This window comes from Amphiura filiformis, chromosome 5 (assembly GCF_039555335.1).
Source record: "Amphiura filiformis chromosome 5, Afil_fr2py, whole genome shotgun sequence".
Lineage (NCBI taxonomy): Eukaryota > Metazoa > Echinodermata > Ophiuroidea > Amphilepidida > Amphiuridae > Amphiura > Amphiura filiformis.
The window spans coordinates 13,884,149-13,906,172 of NC_092632.1; the positions used below are offsets into that span (position 1 = coordinate 13,884,149).

The 22,024-nt window shown below is 36.0% G+C and overlaps 1 protein-coding gene across 1 annotated transcript in view; it reads left to right on the plus strand.

The window, feature by feature from the left end:
• Nucleotides 1-22,024, plus strand: part of LOC140152677 (CCAAT/enhancer-binding protein zeta-like) — a 31,952-nt gene that overhangs the window by 594 nt on the left and 9,334 nt on the right. Inside the window, exons 2-19 of the mRNA XM_072175131.1 lie at nt 7,972-8,123; nt 8,775-9,234; nt 9,878-9,986; nt 10,167-10,423; nt 11,350-11,478; nt 12,272-12,361; nt 12,916-13,000; nt 13,626-13,710; nt 14,093-14,189; nt 14,850-14,934; nt 15,666-15,780; nt 16,187-16,328; nt 16,876-17,004; nt 18,122-18,323; nt 18,556-18,641; nt 19,277-19,433; nt 20,024-20,165; nt 20,639-20,778. Of these exons, the coding sequence (XP_072031232.1) occupies nt 7,972-8,123; nt 8,775-9,234; nt 9,878-9,986; nt 10,167-10,423; nt 11,350-11,478; nt 12,272-12,361; nt 12,916-13,000; nt 13,626-13,710; nt 14,093-14,189; nt 14,850-14,934; nt 15,666-15,780; nt 16,187-16,328; nt 16,876-17,004; nt 18,122-18,323; nt 18,556-18,641; nt 19,277-19,433; nt 20,024-20,165; nt 20,639-20,778 (2,662 nt within the window). The remainder of the gene's footprint in view (nt 1-7,971; nt 8,124-8,774; nt 9,235-9,877; nt 9,987-10,166; nt 10,424-11,349; nt 11,479-12,271; nt 12,362-12,915; nt 13,001-13,625; nt 13,711-14,092; nt 14,190-14,849; nt 14,935-15,665; nt 15,781-16,186; nt 16,329-16,875; nt 17,005-18,121; nt 18,324-18,555; nt 18,642-19,276; nt 19,434-20,023; nt 20,166-20,638; nt 20,779-22,024) is intronic.

Here is a 22,024-nt window from a genome sequence, read left to right on the forward strand (position 1 = left end):
TTTCATGCATATGAATAAAAACTTCTTCCTCAAGTTAGTTGTTGTCTCCAAAATATCATGAAATAGTTCGTGACATATTACCGACACACTGTACTATAATATTTTCTTAAATTTTCATACATGTACTTACGAAAAACGCCAATATTCGTTCTCCGAACGGCTTCGATCAACGCCGTGTTTCTGCTGTATATGCACCCACTGACCTCCAGCAGTGTTGCCAAAAATGTTAGCCCAAATCGCGAGTAAAATAAATTAAAAGTCGATCGATTGTTTTTAAAATTCATACATTGGTATCTATGGGATAGCAAAATACCATAAATTGCCTACGCCAGATTTGAAAAGTTGCTCAATTACTTTCTTAACCATCAATTGGTGTCTATTGGACAGGAAACTGTAGTGTGGAAAATCTTCAAAAGTCATCCTTTTGGGCTACTAAGTCGCTGCTTTGCCAATCCTGAACTCCGCGACGTGCTTATTCCACCAGCCGCTACACTGCGCATGTACTGTGACCACTGATCAGTGACTGTGACTGATTATGACCCGGATGTACCCAATTGAAAAAGGTCGTCTCTAGCGTGTACATCGGTGACAGTAAATCGGCCATGATCATTGCTCGGAGCATCGCACTGCTGTGACCTAAAACATCTCCAGAATGTACTTCAAAGATGTATTTTTCTCTAAAAGTAAGCAACCTTGAATCAAGATACATTATGTTAGTCCAGGAAAATTGTAGCCAAAAGTGACATTCGGAAGAATGTTTTTACTTATGTTATAAAAAGTATCAACGCTATGCAGACGCGTTTTCAAATAGTCAGAAAGTTCTATCTTATGCACACATAACTCTCGTGTCGTCGTGCATAAAAGATAGATTTTTCGATCAAGTTTCCATATGAAATCTTGATGGCAAATTGGACAATAGAAGCACATGGTTCTACGTGACAGCTTTTTAATCCCTATTCAGGTTACGTGAATCACGCTATTGTGGACCATCCTTCTGATACTTGAGTGTTTGGACAAGCGGAACGGTTTTTTGTTTACTTCTCTGTTTGTAAACAGTGTAAACAAACCAGGAGGTCGAAATCGTCCTCCTCGCCGAATACGAAAGTCAGCGTAATAGTACGGCACTAGGGTGCTAGTATAACACGTTCAGTTATTGTCTTCAGTTTTAAAACGTATTTATAAAACAATTTTTTAGATTTTCCAAATTTGGCTGAACATCATGCAATTCATGAATTTTAATAATTTTTATTGCTAGGCTTGGCTAACATTTATCATGTTTATGTATCTTAGCTGAAGTGTTTGCTTACTTTTAACCGGAAACACAGGCGCTGAAGTACAAATTCCGACCAATATGAGTCCCTTTAATTCTGCAACCTTGCTTGATCAAAGTTGTTTTGACAACCGACCAGCGCCACGCATAAATACTAATGGGAAAATCCAGTGCTGGGCAAATCAATTGATCTTCCAATTGGCAAACGTTGACTTGTCATTGCAATGCCAACTGATGGTGACACCCTTCTGGTGTCGTATTTCCTTGAACATGTAACTCTGTAAGTAGGTATGCCAGGTGAATTCAAATTTGCCATCAAACTGTATCATTTTATATATCAAATTAAAGCCCTTGAGTAAAGAAAGCCAAAACTGAAAACCTTTTTGTCATAGCACTTTTTGTAGCAAAGTTACATCTTGTCAAAGATTGACTTTCATCAAAAAGATTCAGCTGGCAAAATTCCCCAAAACAGCATTTCGGTGGTGTTTCTAGATCTTAGTCTCATGATGATAGCAGCTTTTTTAATGGAACTGCTATCAAAATTCCATGTGCGATTTTCTTATCACCATAAAAAATCATATATTTGGGTCAAGTAAAGTACATGTATAGAAAACATTTAATGTAGGTTTCCTTGACCAGCCTGTTCTTTTAAATTTCTATGTCAAATATGTATTGTGTTCTGGGCGAATTTGGTTGACTAGCAAATGTGTGAATTAAGGTTTGCCTGGCATACCTACACTACGGGATTCTCATGAGAGTAGCAGCGCTGCTACTCTGGAGTACCCACGTCGGCCACCAGACCCTTGTGGCCCAGCAAGCCGGCTGCAACTTGCGAATACCTCGTGGCGTAGGTACTTTGAAGGTACTCCGAGTACCGACACTGGTACTCGCCTGTCAGGTACTCCGCAGCTGTGGCAAGCGGGTTGCCATTTCTTATTTATTTCTGTTGCCATATTGATTTATATTGATTAATATGTTCTTGATTTATGTTTCTTATTTTTTTCGGGCATTTTTAAGCGGATAAGGCTAATGAAAGTTGACTCCCAGTTTCCCGTTACCCGACTCCGGTCAGAAAAAAATGCCGATCAAATATTTCATTATTTTCCATTATTTCATTATTTCACATTTTCAAGTTTTTAAGAAAAAAGGATAGTTTTAATGTCATCTTTCACGTCCGACACGTATTTTAAGCACTTTTACGCCGACCCTGACCGGCCCGAATAGTCTTTGCAAACGCTGGGTTAAACTACGGGTAAAATGGCGATATCGTAGGGCGATTTACTGGAGACTAGGAATTCCCTGCATCTAAGTTTCTCCTACCACTAAATGGATAGACCGAACACAAAGAGAGGCAGCCAAGTTCAAGGGAACCAGCGTATGAACAAATATGAAAGCATTTCTACCGTGCACTATGTAGCGCTATATATAGACAACATCAAAATAAATAAAATAAACAAAATTTGAAGTCAAATTTATTCTGCTTTTCTTACAAATATTTATGTATTTAATAAAATAAACTTATAAATAAAATGATTTATTTGTCAATTTCTTGCATGGTTGTTTTATTATTAACACGTGCACCCTGTGATGATTTTTACCAGCAACCTCCAGTTTGTGCAAGTAGACAAACTAATTTCCGTATAAATATTGCTTCCAAAGATGTGCTAGTGGAGAGTAAGTTTGGTTTGTAAAAGTAGTGTGCAATAGAACACACAGACACCGTGTATTTATATGGAAAAGTGGTTCTCCAAAGACTATCATGGACTTCTGGTGCTTTCATATATGTTGCACAACCTATAGGTTAATTTGAAGATTCCAAAGAAGATGTGCTTAATTAAAATTTGTTTTGAAGTGAAGCATGGTCATTACTAACTATACTTTATTATTTTATTTGGGCCTCAAAACATAGCATTCCGTAATTAACTTTGCACCGATAACTAAAGTTTGAAAATAATGAATAATGAATAATGAAACAGTCACCTACCCAGTCATGAAAAACTATGTAACGGGAAACTGGGGATCAACTTTCATTAGCCTAAGTTAAGTAGGCCTAGGCCTATTACTAAATGAGTAAATAGATAAATAAGTAAGTAAACAACTAACTAAAGGAGTAAGTAAATAAATAAGGCAATAGGTAAACAAATAAACAAGTTATTAAATAAATAATTACCCAACTTGAAGTAAATAAGGCCGAATAAAAAATAAAACATGTTTCACGTCCCCTCCCGCTTCCTTTTTTAAGGTTTCTTCAATTTTATTTTTATTTTTTGAAATTCAGTTACAACTTTTGAAAAAATATGTCTAGGAAGTGGAGATGCTTTCTATAGCCTTGCTATATACAAGAAACACTTTTATAAGGTTTTGTGATAGTTAGAGGGGACCTATCTCTCAGAACAAGAAATAAAAAGAGGCCTCCTCCTTTTTCCAGGCATTATTGTATCTGTGATTGTATACGCTAAAACAGCTCTAATTATGGGTATTCACACTGATTTTGCGATAAAAAATAAAAAATAAAAAGCCCCCTCTTCCTCCTTTTTTTCAAAAACCCGGACGTGAAACATGTTTTTTATTTTACTTGGCCTAAATAAATAAGGAGATTGGTAAACAACTAATCATAAGTAAATAATTAGGTAACTAATACTGAAATGAGTAAGTAAATAAACAAGGAAATAAGAAAATAACCAACTAGATAAATAAGCAACTAAATAAATATCTAAATGAGTAAGTAAATAAATAAGTGAAGATAATAAATAAGTGTATAAACAACTAATTAAAAAATAAATAGTGAAATAAGTAAAGAAAAAGTAAATTTATAAGTAGGCCTACATAAATAAGTAAATAGGTAATAAATAAATGAGTAAATAACTAAAGCAAATAATGATTGAATGAATAAAAAACATATGAACATGTCAATAAAATACATGATTCCAATCTTTTCTAAACATTTCTGAAAAATAATAAACTTACTAAATAATTAATTAAATAAGATAAAAATTACAAATGAAAACAACCAAGCTGAGCAACCAGCCAAGCAAATGGCTAACTAACCAACCAAGCTAGTGAACAATCAAACAAACATAAAACCGATACAAAAATCAAAGCACAAGAAAATAAATAACAATCTTCAAGTTTTGGAACAAGGCAATTTAAAACAGAAAAATCTTCACATAACATCGGTCTAAGTAACATGCTAAAACATTATTAAGGGGGTACTACACCCATTGATTTTTTTTTGCATTTTGTGAAGAAATTACAAAAAAAATTGGACAAAGTGGTATGCAAAATGAAGGGCAAATCTTCTCGCTTTATTGGTGGCATCGGTATCAACGTAGCTTACATGCTTTTAAAAGTAGAAGCCAAAAGGTGGTACATCACTGATGATTTAAATTCACTTCATTTTGGAAAGCTTACTATCAACGGATTTCGTTAAAATTTTGGATATGTGTTGCTAACACGTTAGGGAAATAAAGTTGATATCTAAAATGGGGATAAGTGGTTCCTGATTTCTTTTATGACTTCATGAACTTGGTGCTCCACAACTATCAAAAAAGGAACTGGTTAAAATGCTTCTATTTTCAATGTTGAGCTATATTTTGTATTTTTAACTTGCGACACTTCCAACCATACTGCAGCAATGTTGAAAAATTGTATTTCTTGTCACCTATACCACCATATTGGGTAGTTTTCCGTAAAGCTTAACTTTTGTGATTTTGGTAACTATTTTACATTTATTTGTGAAATCCATCTCAACTAGGCATTCTAAATTGTACTCACCATTTACATCCCAAGGTATATTAGTATATCCACCTTGCACTTCTCGATATATATCCAGTTAAAGACAGAATATCAAAATTATTCCTCATTATGATATCACAGACTCTTACATGTGTATTCAAAATTGATGCTTAAATTTGACCTGAAGTCCTGAACCAATTGACCTATAACCTGACATACGGTGACCTAATAGCCTTTTCTTCTCCTAACAACACATTATATAATTAAATTGACTAATGACTATTCATCCATTGTGTAAGTGTTTATTTAATTTATTCAGTGTTATATATTTTGCATGCGCCACTATAGATTTTCTATAGAGAGTATAACAAAGGATTTAATGTATTCTATTTATGTACCCTACTTGAACATGTTGAAAAGAATAAATTATAGTTTGTTATGAAACACAGATCTGAGTTACTAGGATACACAGTAAACAAAAAATATATAGGGCTAAAATGACTTACTGCAATGTGTAAAAGCATTTTTGTTCTTCTTTTTTTTCATTTTTTTTTATTTCACATGATCCGTGAATATATCGCCTAGCTATAAATGAAAAAATATTTTTTTAGACCAATCAAACCAATATATGGGTGTAGTATGCCCTTAACATAACAATGATGATGGTAATTTGGTATTAACAAATTAAAGTGTTATTTTCTTAGCAGAACAAAACGGAAAACAAAAGAAAAACGACGGAATTATAATATAACACTGTCGCCGGCGTACGGAAAAACTGCATTGTGCAACAAGCATTATTGCATCCATCATAACAAATTAATAATTCCACTTCAACGCGTTCGTGTGCAAACCTTGTTGAACGCGTAGTCGGCCGCGTAGTTGTATCATAGGCGCTCGTGCCTTGAAGTCAATGAACTTTATGATCGAAGGATTATGGCGACGGAGTACCTCGCGGGTGAGTACCTTCACTGCTACTTCACTGCTGACACATGGGTACACCATGTACATGTATGCGGTTACAGTGCAGGTACTTCCGCTGAAGGACCATTGAAGTACCCTCGACTATGGTGTGCCTATAAGTCACCTACTCGGTACATCGCAGTTGACTCTTAGGTGACGCATGGCGGAGTATCGATGTAAGTACTTTGCTACGGGCTGCTACTACCGAGTACACAAGCCTTTGGTGGCCGACGCTGGTACTTTGGTGTAGTACCAACGTCGGCCACAAAGGGATTGGGTACTCGGTAGTAGCAGCGGTAGTAGCTGCGAAGTAACATTGCAGCAGAGGTACTACGTCGCCAGCCGCCAGGAATCTTGTAGTGTAATGTAAGCCCTAGTACAAGGAACTTATACGATGTCCTCATTCACAAACTGATACTATCTGTCCATCGATAAGCCTGTTACCGCACGGCAGCTGGTTGAAGGAATATTACACAGTCAAGAATAGGCACCGTCATTTTTGTATTATGATCCCTCCCAGTCTCCCAAAACATCAAAAGCGTTGCACTTTTACTTACTTAAGACTGTCCTTTTTCGTATAACGCAGACAAAGTAGGGCCAAGCTAAATAGAAATGGTCAAATTTTGGCAAAATATCTCTCTGTTTAATCCTATGTAAGTCCATTCGTTGAATAATGGAAATTGACCTCAATCAATCATTGTCAATGATGTCATGGACGAGATGACCTGAATTCAGAAATATTGGGTTTTGTATGTACAAAATATAATCTAAAATGTTTTACAATAATTAAAACAAATATAAAAAATATTAGTATTGTATAAGTTAATTATTTAGTATTTTTAATGATCAACATTATGACAAAATTAAGAAAATTAATAATAATTACGTCAATTTTTCCGATATGTCAGAGGTCAAAGTGTCCCAAAACTGCTCTCAAAAACCGGAAGTTAGAATGGCGATTGGTCTAGTGCCGTAGAGTCATATGGGCACGTATTTTTCACTGAAATTTCTCCGTAATGAGAATTCATTTTATTTTTTGAAGTAGCAGGATATATTAATGACTTTCTCTGGAACACCTGTGGACTGTATGTGAGTATGAAAAAAACATCAACCGCCTGGAAATACACTATGTCAGTAAACTTAATGGCGAGCGGTCCGAATTTTGAGCCATACAAGTTTACGTGGTGAACTATGTAAGCCCAGCACTACATTTGTTTATCACCTATTACAATGGCGACTGTGCGATGTCTGACGATCACTCGAGAATAATTGACATAAAATGATGTTTTTAGTATACGATCATGGTGAATTGATGAAGGAATATAGCACATGTGTCACTAATATGTCCACAACAATATCCTCATATTTTTGAGATAATAATTAACTTGAGGAAGAAGTTTTTATTCATATGCATGACATTGGGCCATGTATGCCAACCGCGTACATGTACATGTGCCAAACAAGGTACATGGTCAATTTGGTCATGTACCGTACGTGACATGAGAACAAATACTAGCACCTTATAACTTTTGTATCACAAGCTATCGGTTGTACATACTAAAGCATATGCCATGACATGCATGCATCAAGTATATTTAACTGTTTTAGGTTTGATCGAGAAATCTTATCTACTATCCACGACATCACAGTAGTTACTGTGTGGAATTTCAGTGGATAGAGCATGAAACTATAATATAAACTACTAACTATATTTTTAGTATACATATTATTATATTTATTAGGTATGGTGAATTCAATTTTGCCATCAAACTGCATATGTGATGCGATCAAGCAAAATCAGTCGGAATTCAGAGATATTAAAATTTTCTTATAGGATAGTAAAAAGCATTAACAAAGCTACATTGTAGATTTTGCAGAAGACCCAAAAGGAACAACCAGTTCCAAAGATATGAGCAATTAAAGAGTTTTCAAAACATATCAAGCCAATTTGTTCACAAACGATAATGACATATTTTTTGGATAAATTGTTTTCTTTTGTTTATTAGGAGGACTATGATTGGCTGCAAGATGTAGAAGACACTGAGGAAGATTTTGAAGGAGGGGATCAAGCATCAGGCAGTGAGAAGGACTTTGACGTGAATCAACTCAAAAATTTTGTCCAGAATTTGGGATTTGATCAACTACAGGCAAAGAAAAGGTAAGAATCAAACTGTTGCCTTTTTTATAGCAATAATTTTCAATCTAGAGAATTTTCCAGTTGTTTACAACAAGATTTTTTCACTTGACCAAAACTAATCAATATCTGGTAGTCAAGTGTCAACCAAGTGGAATAATCTCTTCAGTGGGTAAAGAAGACCTGTAGTTGCAGGTCGCATGCTACCACTGCCTCTGCAAATAGTTAGTCTTGTGACTTTTGTTTTAAATCTACTACTGTACTATAGAGAATTTTTGTTGTAAATTGATCCCATAGCACTATCGGCGCCCGGTTAGGTACTGGTGACTCTTTCTGTCATACCCTGGACCAGTGTTGGAATTAAGCATTTTTTATGCACATTCATATACTTCAGTGTGTATGTCTATGGCATAAAAATGCTACTCAACTCCAAAATTGTATAGCAAATTGATAAAATTGTGTAGCATTTTGCTATGCGATACCAGCTTTTTTCAACACTGCCCTGGACCCTGGTGATGTAAACAAAAGTAACAAGCATAATATTTAACATTTGGATAATGTTATTGTTAAAAGCACTATGCAAATGTTCAGGATACAATAATAAAAGCCATTGGGGAACACCAGTAGCTCTATAGGACCTAATTAAATGTTGTGCCTTATATTCCTAATCATCAGTAATACAGGTGGGAAGACATCAAAGGATGCTGAGGAGGAGGAGGAAGCATCAGATGATACCACATCAGATGATGATCAAACAAGCCAACCAAAACTAACAAAATCTAACCAAAATAGAACTACAAAATCAGACCAGCAAAGTAAAAGAACTGGAGAAAGTGATCAATCAAAGCAAGGGAAAAATAAGAAAACAAGAGCTGCAGCTGTAGGTAATTCACAAGATGCTGATGCTGATGAAAGAACTAGTAAAATAACAAGTAAAAAGCAGAAGCGAAAGGACTTGAGAAGAGAAGGCAAGATTCAGCATGCAGAGATTTCCAGTACCACAAGTAGTCCTGTTTTACAAAGGACGAAGCAAGACACATTTGAAGCTTGGGGGACCAGAAAGCTTCTGAAAGGATATAGACCTAGGAATTACTTACTGATATCACGCAGTGAAGAAAAGTGGTATGACAATCAGGTATGTTTTTCTTTCTACCTAAAAATAATTAAATAAATGTTTCAATTAGGAGGACAGTCTAGATGCTGCATGTTAGTTAAACGGCTAAGCCGAATCACTGTGCACTTTGTGATAAAAGCATGAGAATTTCCACACATTTTTGCCAAATTTGAAGCAAGTTGGAATTTGTGCCCCAATACAACCAAAATTGCGATGTTTTTATCCCAAAATGAAGTTCTTGTAGAATAAATTTATGAAAGTTATGGCCTATTTTGTTCTACACACACCGGTTCCAATTTACAGTCACACATCTTTGCATTTGGTCACAAAGGCTTGTTATGTAAGAAGAGATGCATGTTTAAAAGTTCAAAACTTTTGTCCATTTACAGAATAATGGATGCTGTAGATTACATTCTGCATGTGTTGTGAAAATTTGAAGTCCCAGAACAAAGTATACAACATATACGCTTGCTGCCCATTTAGTTCTGTGTGGCACAGTTGAATAGGCAGTAAACTAAAATGACAACAAGAGTATACTATGCAAGGACTATGCCTAAAAGGAAGCAGGCTTTTTAGTTTTGCAGATTTAATCAAAATTTCTACTTTAAAATAGAGAGATAAAAAACCCTGGAAAATCACCACCTTCACTTTTCTTTTTTGACAGTTCTCTTTACATTCCAACCAATTTGAAGCTGTTGATGCTTCTGTAGTATCTGAATATAGTAAACTTGCAGCCAGACTCTATCAAGACGAAGTGGCCCAGTATACAAAATGTAAGTAGTTTTCTTTTTGTGTGGACCTCTATACATAATGTGATTTAGAAGTTATGAAAAATAACCTGGATCATATACAAAAAATTATTTTAAAATGGTCCAGAAAGTTTGGTGTACTGAAATAATTTGTTTTAACCATTTCTAATTATGTCAATGTATTTTGTATTGAACTGTTCTTAGTATCGTCAAGCAATGAAACCACCAAGGAAGAGTGGATGCGTAAAGTGGTAGCATCTGGGGTTCTATCAGACAAGGTAGCAGCACTGACACTGCAGACACAAAAGTCACCCGTACATAATGCTAATACTTTGGACACGCTTCTGAACATGGTGAGGAAGAAAGGCAGGAGAGAAGCTCTCCTAGCGCTGAAAGATGTGAAGCAACTCTTCCTGGAGGAACTGCTGCCAGATGATAGGAAACTAAAGATGTTCTCACAAGTAAGTTGAAGCTCAACTAAAAGAATGTATATGGTTAGTGGGAATTTGATTGAAGCCACCAGTGATTCTGATGGAGAGGAGCTGAATTTATACTTGATATGCTTTGGAATAGTGATGTACCACTTTTAAAAGTAATGGGCAATTCCTTTTGAAAAAAGTGATGGGCTGCTTGTTGCTTTACAATTGATTGAAATACTTATAAAAATACCACAATTGTATATTATCATGATATCTGTTTTTGTTGATTTCATTGCTTTCTAGTGATAGCAATTGATTGGCCAAAACAATTTTAAGTGACATTGCTTGAGAGGATCTGCTTCAATAGTGTTTCTAGATTATATGTTATTCATCAGAGCACTCTTCCCTAATCAGCACGGGTCCCTATTAGCTTTTCTAGCTTACATTTTATATTTGTATTTTACCTTGCTGCATGAAATTGGGTCCAAATTCGTAATAACATCACAGAAAAACAATCTGGGATCAAGTTTCAGTAACTGTAACATTTACGCTACAGTTCCTTTCCTTCACATTAAATTGCAGCATTATTTTGCATGGAAAATGTCCTGTTTGAATTGCAACAAAGTGAATGATAGGTGCCCCATAATGCCCATATACTGAGTAATTGCATGGATTGTAGTGTTTTTTGTGATGAAACTTCTGTCACTTATCGTAAAAATGATAGGCAATATCACTAATGATTGATAAAGTGTGTAGCATGCCCCAGTATCAAATCACAACCAGGTGGCATGAAGGCAACTTTGTTGTCGCTACGTTGCTAGCCACGAATGGATGCTTGTAGCTATTGTGCAAATGCTCTGCAGTGTTTAAACAATAGTGTTTTTTGAATGGTACGCTGTGAGTGCTGGTATGATATAGGCTTTAGTCAAATGTGAAAATTTATTACAACTGTTATTTTCAATTGACAGCACCCTTTTTTGGAACTGGACAAGAAGTCTCATGGAAAGTTGAGGGATGAACGAGACAGATGTTTGCTGTATTGGTATTTTGAGGCACAACTTAAGCAGAAGTATGAGGCTTTTGTGACTTCACTTGAGGTAAGTCTGGTAATGGTACACTAGGGAGGCTTTGCACAGATCTGTCATCTTGCTAACAAAACAAGGTTCTCTATACAAACTCATACTGTATAATAGTGCTGTTTGGTTTTTCGCCCTTTTCTTGCATGCTTCTACGCAGTGCTTTGGAATTATTTTTAGAAGTATATGCGCATGAAAGCATGCATATGCAAGTGGTTTGCACAAATTTCTTTTAAGATGACCGTGCAAGAGATGGGGTGACAGATCATTTGCAATCGCAGCTCCACGTCTATGGAATGAACTGCCCATTTATATTAGAACTGCTAAAAATGTAACTGTGTTTAAAAAGTTGTTAAAAACTCATCTTATGTCAGATACATTCTGTAATTCTTAAGTTATGTTTCTTAATTTACTTCCAGTTTTCTATTGTTAGTTTTTGTTTTTGTTTTAGTGCCTTGAGGGCTCTTAATTGAGTGGATATGTGCCTTGTCGCTATTATTATTATTATTATTATTATTATATTCAATGTCCATTCATAACTCTGTAGATATGATAGAGAATGGTGTATACACTGTTGGGCCCATGACCTACACAAAGTGAATTATGTGTATTGTATGACTGCCTGGCATGTGCTTGAAGAATTTATGCGAGTTGGGACTTGCACAGTGACATAAAGCAAACCATTTTCACAATTACAGATTAAGATAAAGCGTGTACTAGTTATAAAGCAAAAAATCAGCACAACTCATTTATGTAGTGACATACAACAAAGTTCACCTGGCAGTTATCCATTTCTGTTCCTTTTTGTCCATAGACAATGTGCCATGATAATGTGTCGGCTGTGAAACAAAAAGCTGTTGCTGCAATGGAGGAATTACTGGCTTCTAAACCAGAACAAGAAAAAGTAAGTATTGTTATAGTTTGTTGGTTTTTGGCAATGAGGTAGAATTAAAGAACACCGACTCCTCACTTATGTCCCTCCGGATTATATGCACCCCGCAAACTTTGATTCAATGTGCATGATTGTTTGCGTCTCTCAATGGCTAAACATATTTGGAGTTGAGTGGCCAAGTCAACAAAAATGAAATTGAGATATAGACAAAGGGGCAAAAATATTATATAACATACTAAAATTAACACAAAAAACTCATAACTTTGCATTCAAGTATACCAGGTGATTTCAACATCAAAGTACATGTACTGAGCAAGTAAGAAATGGTAATAAATAAAACTTTTCACATAAAAAAATGCTCATGACTTTTAAAAGGAAGTGATGTGATAAATCAAAATGAGCAAAAATTAAGAAAAATTGTCTTTGAAATATTATTGATTTTGAGTTGGGGTGTGAAAGAAGTATTTACATTCCCTCTTTTTTGAATATGAAAACTACCAATTTTGATTGCACTTGCTTATTTTCTTTGATCAAGCCATATTTCTGCATTTTTTTCTTCCTCTCAGATTTTGTTGACTCAAATAGTGAACAAGATTGGTGATCCTGACAACAAAGTAGCATCAAAATCTGTGTATCTCCTTCACAAATTAAGTAAGTATAACAAAAGACAAAACAAAATAGTTTGCATTTGACTCCAGTGTGGCCCGTGATTGGTTAGTATCACATAAGCAACAAAGGTGCCACCCAGTTACATGATGCTAACCAATTGTGGGTCATGAGGAGTTTCATTGACAGAACTGTCGGATGTGAACTTTTTTTTCATTTCTGTCTTTTATAATAGCATTATGAATTACCTACCATGGCTAGTATAACACTGCTGGCTACTGCATCCAACACTTAAAGGATACCATTTCTGAATTGTTTAACATAACAGCACAACATTTGCAAATTGATTAGTATAGTTTGAGTCTCTAAAATATTTTTATCTGAATTCAATTGTTTCCAATATTCAGTACCCAAGTAGTAGAAGAGTATTTCATCAAAAGTATTTTTCACCCAATTATTTTGGTTATATGGTATCACTCTTAAATTGGGAAATAAAGAGTTTGCAAGTAGAAAACTCTGTTGGACTTGGAAGTAAATAAAAAGTAAGTATTCATTATTGCAAAAGTGATGAAATATCTTCAAGATGCCCAATGGTGACTAATATCATTTACAGTGGGTTTATTTATTCATATCAGCATATAAATAATGTATTGTTTGTTGTTTCCTTTAGTTGAGAACCAAGTGGCCATGAAAGGAGTAGTTGTGAAAGCAGTGGAAGGTCTACTGTACAGAGTGAATGTGAGAGCCAAAGCACAGTAAGTACACTTCTCAAAATTATCCTTTCCCAATTTCTGATGCACGGGGGGATTGAAGTTGGAAAAATGTGTGTTTCATTTCCAGAATAACTTTCCTTAATGTGTGTGACAAAAGCAACAAATTTGATATGCCATTATGAAGCTAAAATGGTGTGAGTATTGAATTTATTAAATATGCAGATGTTAGCAACCAAATTGAGAATTTTACCCAAAGCTAATACCCCAGCAAGTTGCCACAGCCAGAACCTTATGCATAGCATTAGTTCTTATTCTTCATCCGTTTCTTCTCTTCTATGTTTACCTTTGGTGTTTAAAAAAATAATTATGATTTATATCACAATTGACAAATTGGTAAAAATTGTTTATGCTCTTTGTTTTCTAGATATTATGCAATGTGTTTTTTGAACCAGATGATTCTCACACATAAAGATGCCGATTTGGCTTCCAAGCTGATTGTAATCTACTTCTCATTTTTCAAGGTAAAAAAGTGAACGACTTGTTTGTTAGATGGGTGGCATGTGTCATAAATGTATGTATGATATTCAGCAACCCGACAAAATTTGCTGATCTGTATAATAAATAAATAAATAAATAAATAAATAAATACCGGGGATGGATGAATGGACAAATAGACAGTAGCACTGTTGCTAGCCACCTGTCCAGCTGGTATTTTATAAGGTGAATTTATTGACTGGCGGTACATATTTGTAGCTTTTGTAACAGTTTATTCATTCTGAAGCAGATCAAGTTTGTGAGTGAAGACCAAAGCCAGGAATTATTTTGGGGAGGGGCTGATTTCTGAAAGTGGACTTTTTGGCATGGTAGTCTTGCATTTTGCACTTGTGTGACACAGGGGTGTCTGGAGGATGTGATCTCCTCATAAGTCACACCAATTGAAGCTATTTGGCGATGTGGATTTTTTAGGATTGGGGATTTGGAAGGCATCTGCCCCCTTGCCCTAAGTGCTCATCCTAATGTAGCCTGCTAAAACATGGATCTTATTTGAATGACCAAACCTCGCTTTCTGGTTAATACATGGATATATGACTGTAACAGCCATACAGACAAAGCCTCTTAAGCAGCAAGAGACAACTATGTCAGATTTATATCTCAATTAATACTTTGTTTTTCATTTGCAGTCGTGTACTAAGAAACGTGACATAGATCAGAAGATGCTAAGTGCTGTACTGACTGGAGTCAATAGGGCGTATCCATTTGCAAAAGGTCAGTTAAATCTATTGCTACAATTCTTTGGTGGATATTTATCAATTTGAAATACATGTACTTGCTGCATCTAAGTTAGAGTGTGCTGAGGCATAGAGGACTTGCTGTGGTACATGATAAGTACTAGTATTAATGGAGATTCCATGGAACACAGGCATCACACAGGTTGTGATGTTTGTTTGAATTAATTATAAAAAATGAAAATCCACATTTGTGAAATAGTTTTAGTGTATTATTATTGAATGTAACCTACACTACTGTGGAGCAGAAAACAATACACTATCAGCATTGTTTTTTGGATGAGAAACAAATGGGAAAATAGCAGCAGAAGGTGTTTTACTAACATAGAAATACTTGACACTGCATACCTACTTTGCATAATTATAATAGAAAGTTTATATGTGGGTCTGTTGCCATACATTATGCATTCACTAGGATGTGCACTGATGTGGAATCTTGTCAGTTTCTATTGGTGTTAACCGTGTTTTACTCTGGCATTATCCTACTTTTTAAAGGTTAAATTCAAGAAATTTTGCATGAAGATCAGGCCGTATTAGTGAGCTAATGCGGGAGGATAGCTTTTTAAAGCATGAACCAGAGTAATCCGGGTTTTTTTTACTCCCCCGTCATTCATGTCATCATTATCATGAAGCATAATAGCACCTCACTTTCATCAGTCAGTTCAGAGCAAAACTTAGTAAACTTATTAATAAGATTCTTTTTTTTTTCAGTTGATGATACAAAAATGGAGGCTGAGATTAATACAATATTCAAGGTGGTCCACAAGTCCCCATTTAATATTGGTGTACAAGCATTACTGCTGCTTAAACAAGTACTTGGAGAAAGGTAGGTGATCATTACCACATACATTTCAACCTCGTTTACATGGACATTTTTATATGAATATTTCTGTTGTCGGTCACATTAACATTTCTGTGCACCTGTCGTGGTTGTCATTAACTACATCAGGAACTTTTAGCTTAATGACTTTATCTGCACCAACATACCCCAGCAGCTCATCTGCAGCCTTAGGCTTGGTCTTCTCAATCAGCTTTTCAAGACTAGCCAATAAAGTTGGGTAATGTGATGCATTATCATAATCTGATCCCATCTGTGTGACGTTAGTGGCAAGCTCACAGGCATTCTCAACCTGAGTTATTGCCACAGGTGATAGTTTATTTACCATATACCTGCTTATTTCATATAGTGGTACCACTGTAATTCTGTTGTCACTTTTGTCCACTTGCTGCAGTTATTCAATATCGGATCGTTTCTACTCGGCTATGTACAAGAAGATACTTGATCCTACCCTGGACAACTCACCACGGCAACCCATGTTCCTAAACCTACTCTACCAAACACTTAAGGCTGACAGTCAGGTCAAGAGGAATAAGGTATGCAAAACATTTTCGCAATCCTTTTGCAACAAGGCTAAAGTATTATTTATTTTGTTTGCCTATTCAAAAGTAAAAATACAAAGAGAGGTGTTGTTACATAATCTGACTTTCTCCATTTAAGTGTAGTTCTATGAAGTCAGTAAGATACAGATTAAGAAAGTGTATATTATTTATTTGTACACATTCCTTTTTCACTAAACTACTAGTCTGCTATAACTCTTGTTCACTTAGAAGGCACATGTAATTACTGACCATACCAAGGCAGATAGGATTAATGACCAAATATGGAGTCTGTATCGCTGACAATTAATTGAATTAGGTTATACATGTAATAAATCTAACATATCATCTATATAATATTGTAAGGAGGTCTTTGTGAATTGGGTCCCGGAGGAAATGAAACAATGATATACAAGGAACAAAATAATGATATCATGATTATTCATTTTATTATGATAAACTGCAAATTTAACCATTAACTTGAATATGCTAAGCATTAATTGTAATATCTGTACCATTCTTGTCTTCTATACTTGTACTTCAGGCTTTTGTGAAAAGACTTTTACAGGTGTGTGAGTCCCAGCAGCCTGCTTTCATTTGTGGTGCCCTCTTCCTTATCTCAGAGTTGGTGAGACTGAAGCCAGGACTGAAGACTATCATACAGATAGCTGCAGTAAGTACATATTCATCACGTTATGACAAAAACCAAAGGAAAGGGGTAGGTCTGACCATGCTTGTTAGCTCTAGATGATGTGATTTTCATCATTTTAGGATTCTATTGTTTTAGATAATTAATACAAATGTGTGATTTTCATATTATATGGCACTATAGTGAACCATTCTTCATCATTATGCAGATTGGCCAGCTGTGTAATACACAGTGTGTATTACGTTCCTGAACTCTTAAAAATGCTGTTTCAACCCCTATTGGTCCTGACGTTTTCACTAGCTCAATTTATATGGCAGTCGGCTTTGAACTTTGTTATCTGTATAATTTGAATTCTCTCAGTCCTGCATCCTTTATTTGCAATACTCACATTTATTATGTGTGTCTAGAATAGTCTTGGATCCTGTTAGGTTGAAGCAGTTAGGAAGTGATCATGACTAAAGTATGTCTCATCTTAAGAGTAACGTCATATTGGATTTTGCAGTGGCAGATTTGAATCGGTACATTTATGAGGGTGTGTCGCCAGCGTACAGACAAATTATTCTCAGGATTAGATTAGCATGCACAATTCGAATCTGCCTCTGCAAAATCCAACATGGCGTTACTCTCAACTTGAGACGAGGCACACTGTAGTAAAAGATTCATCATGTGGACCAGTGAATGAGCTAAAGACCAGAATTAAACTGGTTTGATCCCAACTGGCTCCATTTTTTCACTCATTCAATTCATTATCAGTTTGCATAAGCTTTTATATCAGTCTGGTGTTATGTAAGAAAAAACATAAACAAAACTGAAATTGTTAATTGGGCTATTTGATATCTATACTCCCTGTGTTGCAACTTACAGATAAGATAAAGTCTTCCAAAGAGGGAGAGAGTTTAATATAGAGTTGTAGAAGATATGTAAAGCCATATACAGGGGAAATAGTATAACCTACACAAAGGGGGAGTATGTGTTTCAAAATAATTACCCTAGCCAATTCCATAAAAAAAAAACATACTCCCTCTGTGGAAGACCTAATTCTTAAATCTTGCACATAGAGGTTTGGCAGATTTCAAATGGGATGCCCAGTGTACTTGTCTGTATATGATACAATAAGTGATAAAGTGATGCTGTTTTGCAGGGAGATGATGATGATGAGGAGCATTTTGTAGACATAGCTCCAGAGAGTGATGTCGATGATAAGGATGATGATGAAGAAGCTAAGAAACCAACACAGGATGATGCCACAGAGGACAAGACGGAGACATCGTCAGGACAGGATGAGGCAGAACAAGATAGACCCTCTGGATCATCTTGGGTGCATCATAAAGTGGCTAGTCAAGGTAGGTCCTTACCAGTATGTCTACTTCCTAGACAGACAGCTAGACCCCTCTTTACTGAATGCTCCAAATGACTTGTGATATACCTTGAGTAAATGTAGGCTTGAATAAGTGTCACATATATTAAACCATTTTGCCAGTTATGATGCTAAAATTGAATTTAACTATGATCTCTTTTGAAACTTATTGTATGATATGTTGCTGTGTTTATTTTTATTATCATTGCGAACTTCAGATACCAAGATCCAAACCTATGATCCATTGGGGCGTAACCCACTCTACTGTGGAGCTGAAAGCAGTGCACTGTGGGAACTACAAAAGGTAAATATTTATCTGGGCCTTGCTTACTTGCTTATGTCCTTGAACTGTGATGGCTTTCCACAACTTTCTGCCCTCCATTGCTGTCCTGAAGTCTGCTGCCTCCAGTCTAGTGTCACCTTTCAGAATGTCTATTTAGGTAAGAGCAGGTCTTCCAGGTTTCCGCCTCCCATGCTTTGGTATCCAATGAACCATTTTGATGTGGGCCTCCTCACTTATGGAACAGTGGCCAGTAAACAGGGTTCTTTCCCTGATCTTCTGGCTTATTTTTGGAAGATCTCAATACAGGTCTGCATTTGACATATGTTCCTTCCAATGCACATTCAGAACAGTTCTTAGCATGTTGGTATAACAGCCATCCATCCCCTTTGCAAGTTAAGGGGTGATGGTCCATGCTTCTCATCCATAAGCAGCACCGACTCCACTGTTGCAGCAAAGATTCAAAGTTTGAAACAATGGTAAGCAAAATAAAAATAACTTTGATCATCCAGGCTTTGAAGTGGGGATATCAAACACCATATATATTGTACCTTATCTATCTAATTAGTGTATTGAACTGTGGTCTTATATAACATTGTGTCCTTGGTTTGTCCTAGCATTGGTAAAGTTTAATCTTATTTTGTTCACTTCTCTTTCAGTTGTCTAAGCATTATCATCCATCAGTGGTTTTATTTGCTGAAGCTTTGTTACGAGGTGATACCATCACATACACTGGCAACCCACTGCAAGATTTCACCCTCATGAAATTCCTGGAACGTTTTGTCTATAAGAATCCTAAGCAGTCTGAGGAAACAGGTAAGGAGGGTGCAAGGTGTCTCTGTGTCTCAATTTCTATTTTTATCCTAACCCCTATTTCCATCCTTATGTTCATCCGTCAGTGGTATGGGGTTTTATTGCTGCAGCTTTGTTATGAGATAACATTTGGTACTTTGCCAAACCACTACAAAATGCTTTATTTATAAAGAATTCCAAACAGTTTGTGGGAACATGTGAAATGTTAAGTAGTATTTAAGATTTAATCCATTATTCATACATACATGCTCTATAACAGCATGATTGGTCGATAGCCGGGCATAAACATCGGATGTGCGATTGCGGGGTACGGAAAATGAAGATTAATTGTGTTTTTTTAATAATGTTACTTGTAATTTGTTGTAATTATCTTGCTGAATTAAGAATCACAAAATGTTCGAGTAAGTATGAACGGGGTTCATTCCTATATTTTCATGACTAAACGCTTGTTTATGCCCTCGTGCGGCCCTCGGGCATAAACAAGCTTTTAGTCGTGATAAAATATTAATGAACCCCTAAATAACATAATATCGCCCAGATTGTCACTCACAACGTTCTTGCACTGAACTGACAAAGTTTTCTGTTCTCTCAAGAAAAAGGAAAAGGGTCTTCAGTCATGCAACCCCAGACCAAGAACTACAAGCCATCTGTTACGAGGCAAATGGCAGTGAACAGCAGCACATTTATCAATACACCAGAAGATCAGATTCCCATAGATGAACTATTCTTTCACCGGTAAGCTTTTGTAGACCACCAGCTGAAAGGATGTAGCATTTTATTGTATGTAGGGTGGTGTGTGTAGGGGTGTGTGTGTGTGGGGGGGTGGGTACATTGGGGTTTGCTTGCAGACAAGGACACACAAGATTTTTCACATTTAAACTCTGGACCTACCTGCAAATGGGTACCATCCTCGGTTCATATATAGATATAAAGTCAATTGCAGTAGGTTACAATTGCATGCATTTTAGAGATACATCCGCTATATGTGCATTTGAAATACAGACCTCGGTTGGTAGGCATATTTCGTACTGTATATCATACACACCTACACACACAAAATCCACCATTTGGTCCTCAGCATGTCAGTTAAATGTTGATTTAAAATACTGTGCAAATGTTTGCTATCCGTTCCCTTAAAGTTTGTATGGTTTGTAAAGTCTAATTATGGATGGAATATTTGTCAAACTTAATCCTTTTGTTTTACCCAGGTTCTTCCAACAACGAGGTAAACGTGCAGGAAACACCAAAGTTGACAATGATGATGAGGATGAAGATGATGATGACTTGGATGGTTCAGATGTAGAGATAGACAGTGAGATCAGTGATGATGAATTTGACAAAATATTAGGTATGGATCAGTATTTAATACCATGGTGTGTGTTATGCAAACTGAAACTGTCAATCTAGTCAAACTTTTTGTCACAAGTTATTTCCTTCTGTTTCCTTCACTTTCAAAAGCTACCAAATTATAACATGCAGTTTGATCTTAATATACTCATAAGGGGGGGGGGGGGTGACCCATACAATCATCCCCCAATGTTATTGCCTGTGTGTGGGTTTATGACAAAATTATTCTCATATTTGGACATTTAGCCTAAGATTGCCAATTTTTACACTCTTTGCACAAATTTGTTCCACTTTTGAACCATATTTCACCATTTTAGCTTCAAAATGTACCATAAACTTATACTGTTGCCAAAAGGTGCTGGATTCACTATACATCAAGAAATTTTTTCCAACCCCATCCCCCCCAATGTCAAAAGAAATTGACGCGACTGAATATACTGGAGTGATAAAGACAGTCAAGTGAGCCCAATTGGTAATGCTAGACTGATGGGTGAGTGCCTGATGGTATGATGAGTTCAAGCCACAGCATTGTCATCGCTGTTCTTGTGAAAATATAGAGCTAGTTTGAAATTTCACTGGACAAGGAACTTACTGCTAATTGTCTTGTCTACCCATATGAAACTCGGGGAGCAGATCCTGGCTATGATGGTTATAATGTAGTAGGCTGATTAGGGTTATGCACCTGTATAGAGATGTGTCCCTGAATTATGCTAAATCATCTTCCCTGCTTAATGGGTTATATGGTGTATCTTGGGCCACAGTGATCGGTGATTTCCTGTAAAGTGTGCTGAGGCTTGTGGTTTTATGCCCATATGCAGTGCACTAAAAATCACTGTGCCTTTTTTTACTCATATCTTTTTTTAAGGAACCATGTGTAATTAAAAGGGGCAGATGAAATATCAAGTAACATGACTATCACTGCAAATTGACTTTCATTTAGCATGATGAAATTAACAGGAGTGGGTTTGTCTATAAGTTGGGAGTTGAGGTTATTGTACTAGGAATAAATGAACAGATAGAACTGCACAGTGCACATTGTGGCAATTGTACATGCGTTAGTAGAAAAACTACAATAATAATAATTGCATCGTATTTCAAAGGATAAAATGTGTATTTAGGCAAATATTTTTTGCCAACATTAGTTTTATTTTTCAAATGTTGGCCTCAAGGCCCAACAAATATGTGATTATGAATTGATTATGCAATCAGGTGAAATGAACATAAACTCAGTCTTAAATGCATAAACA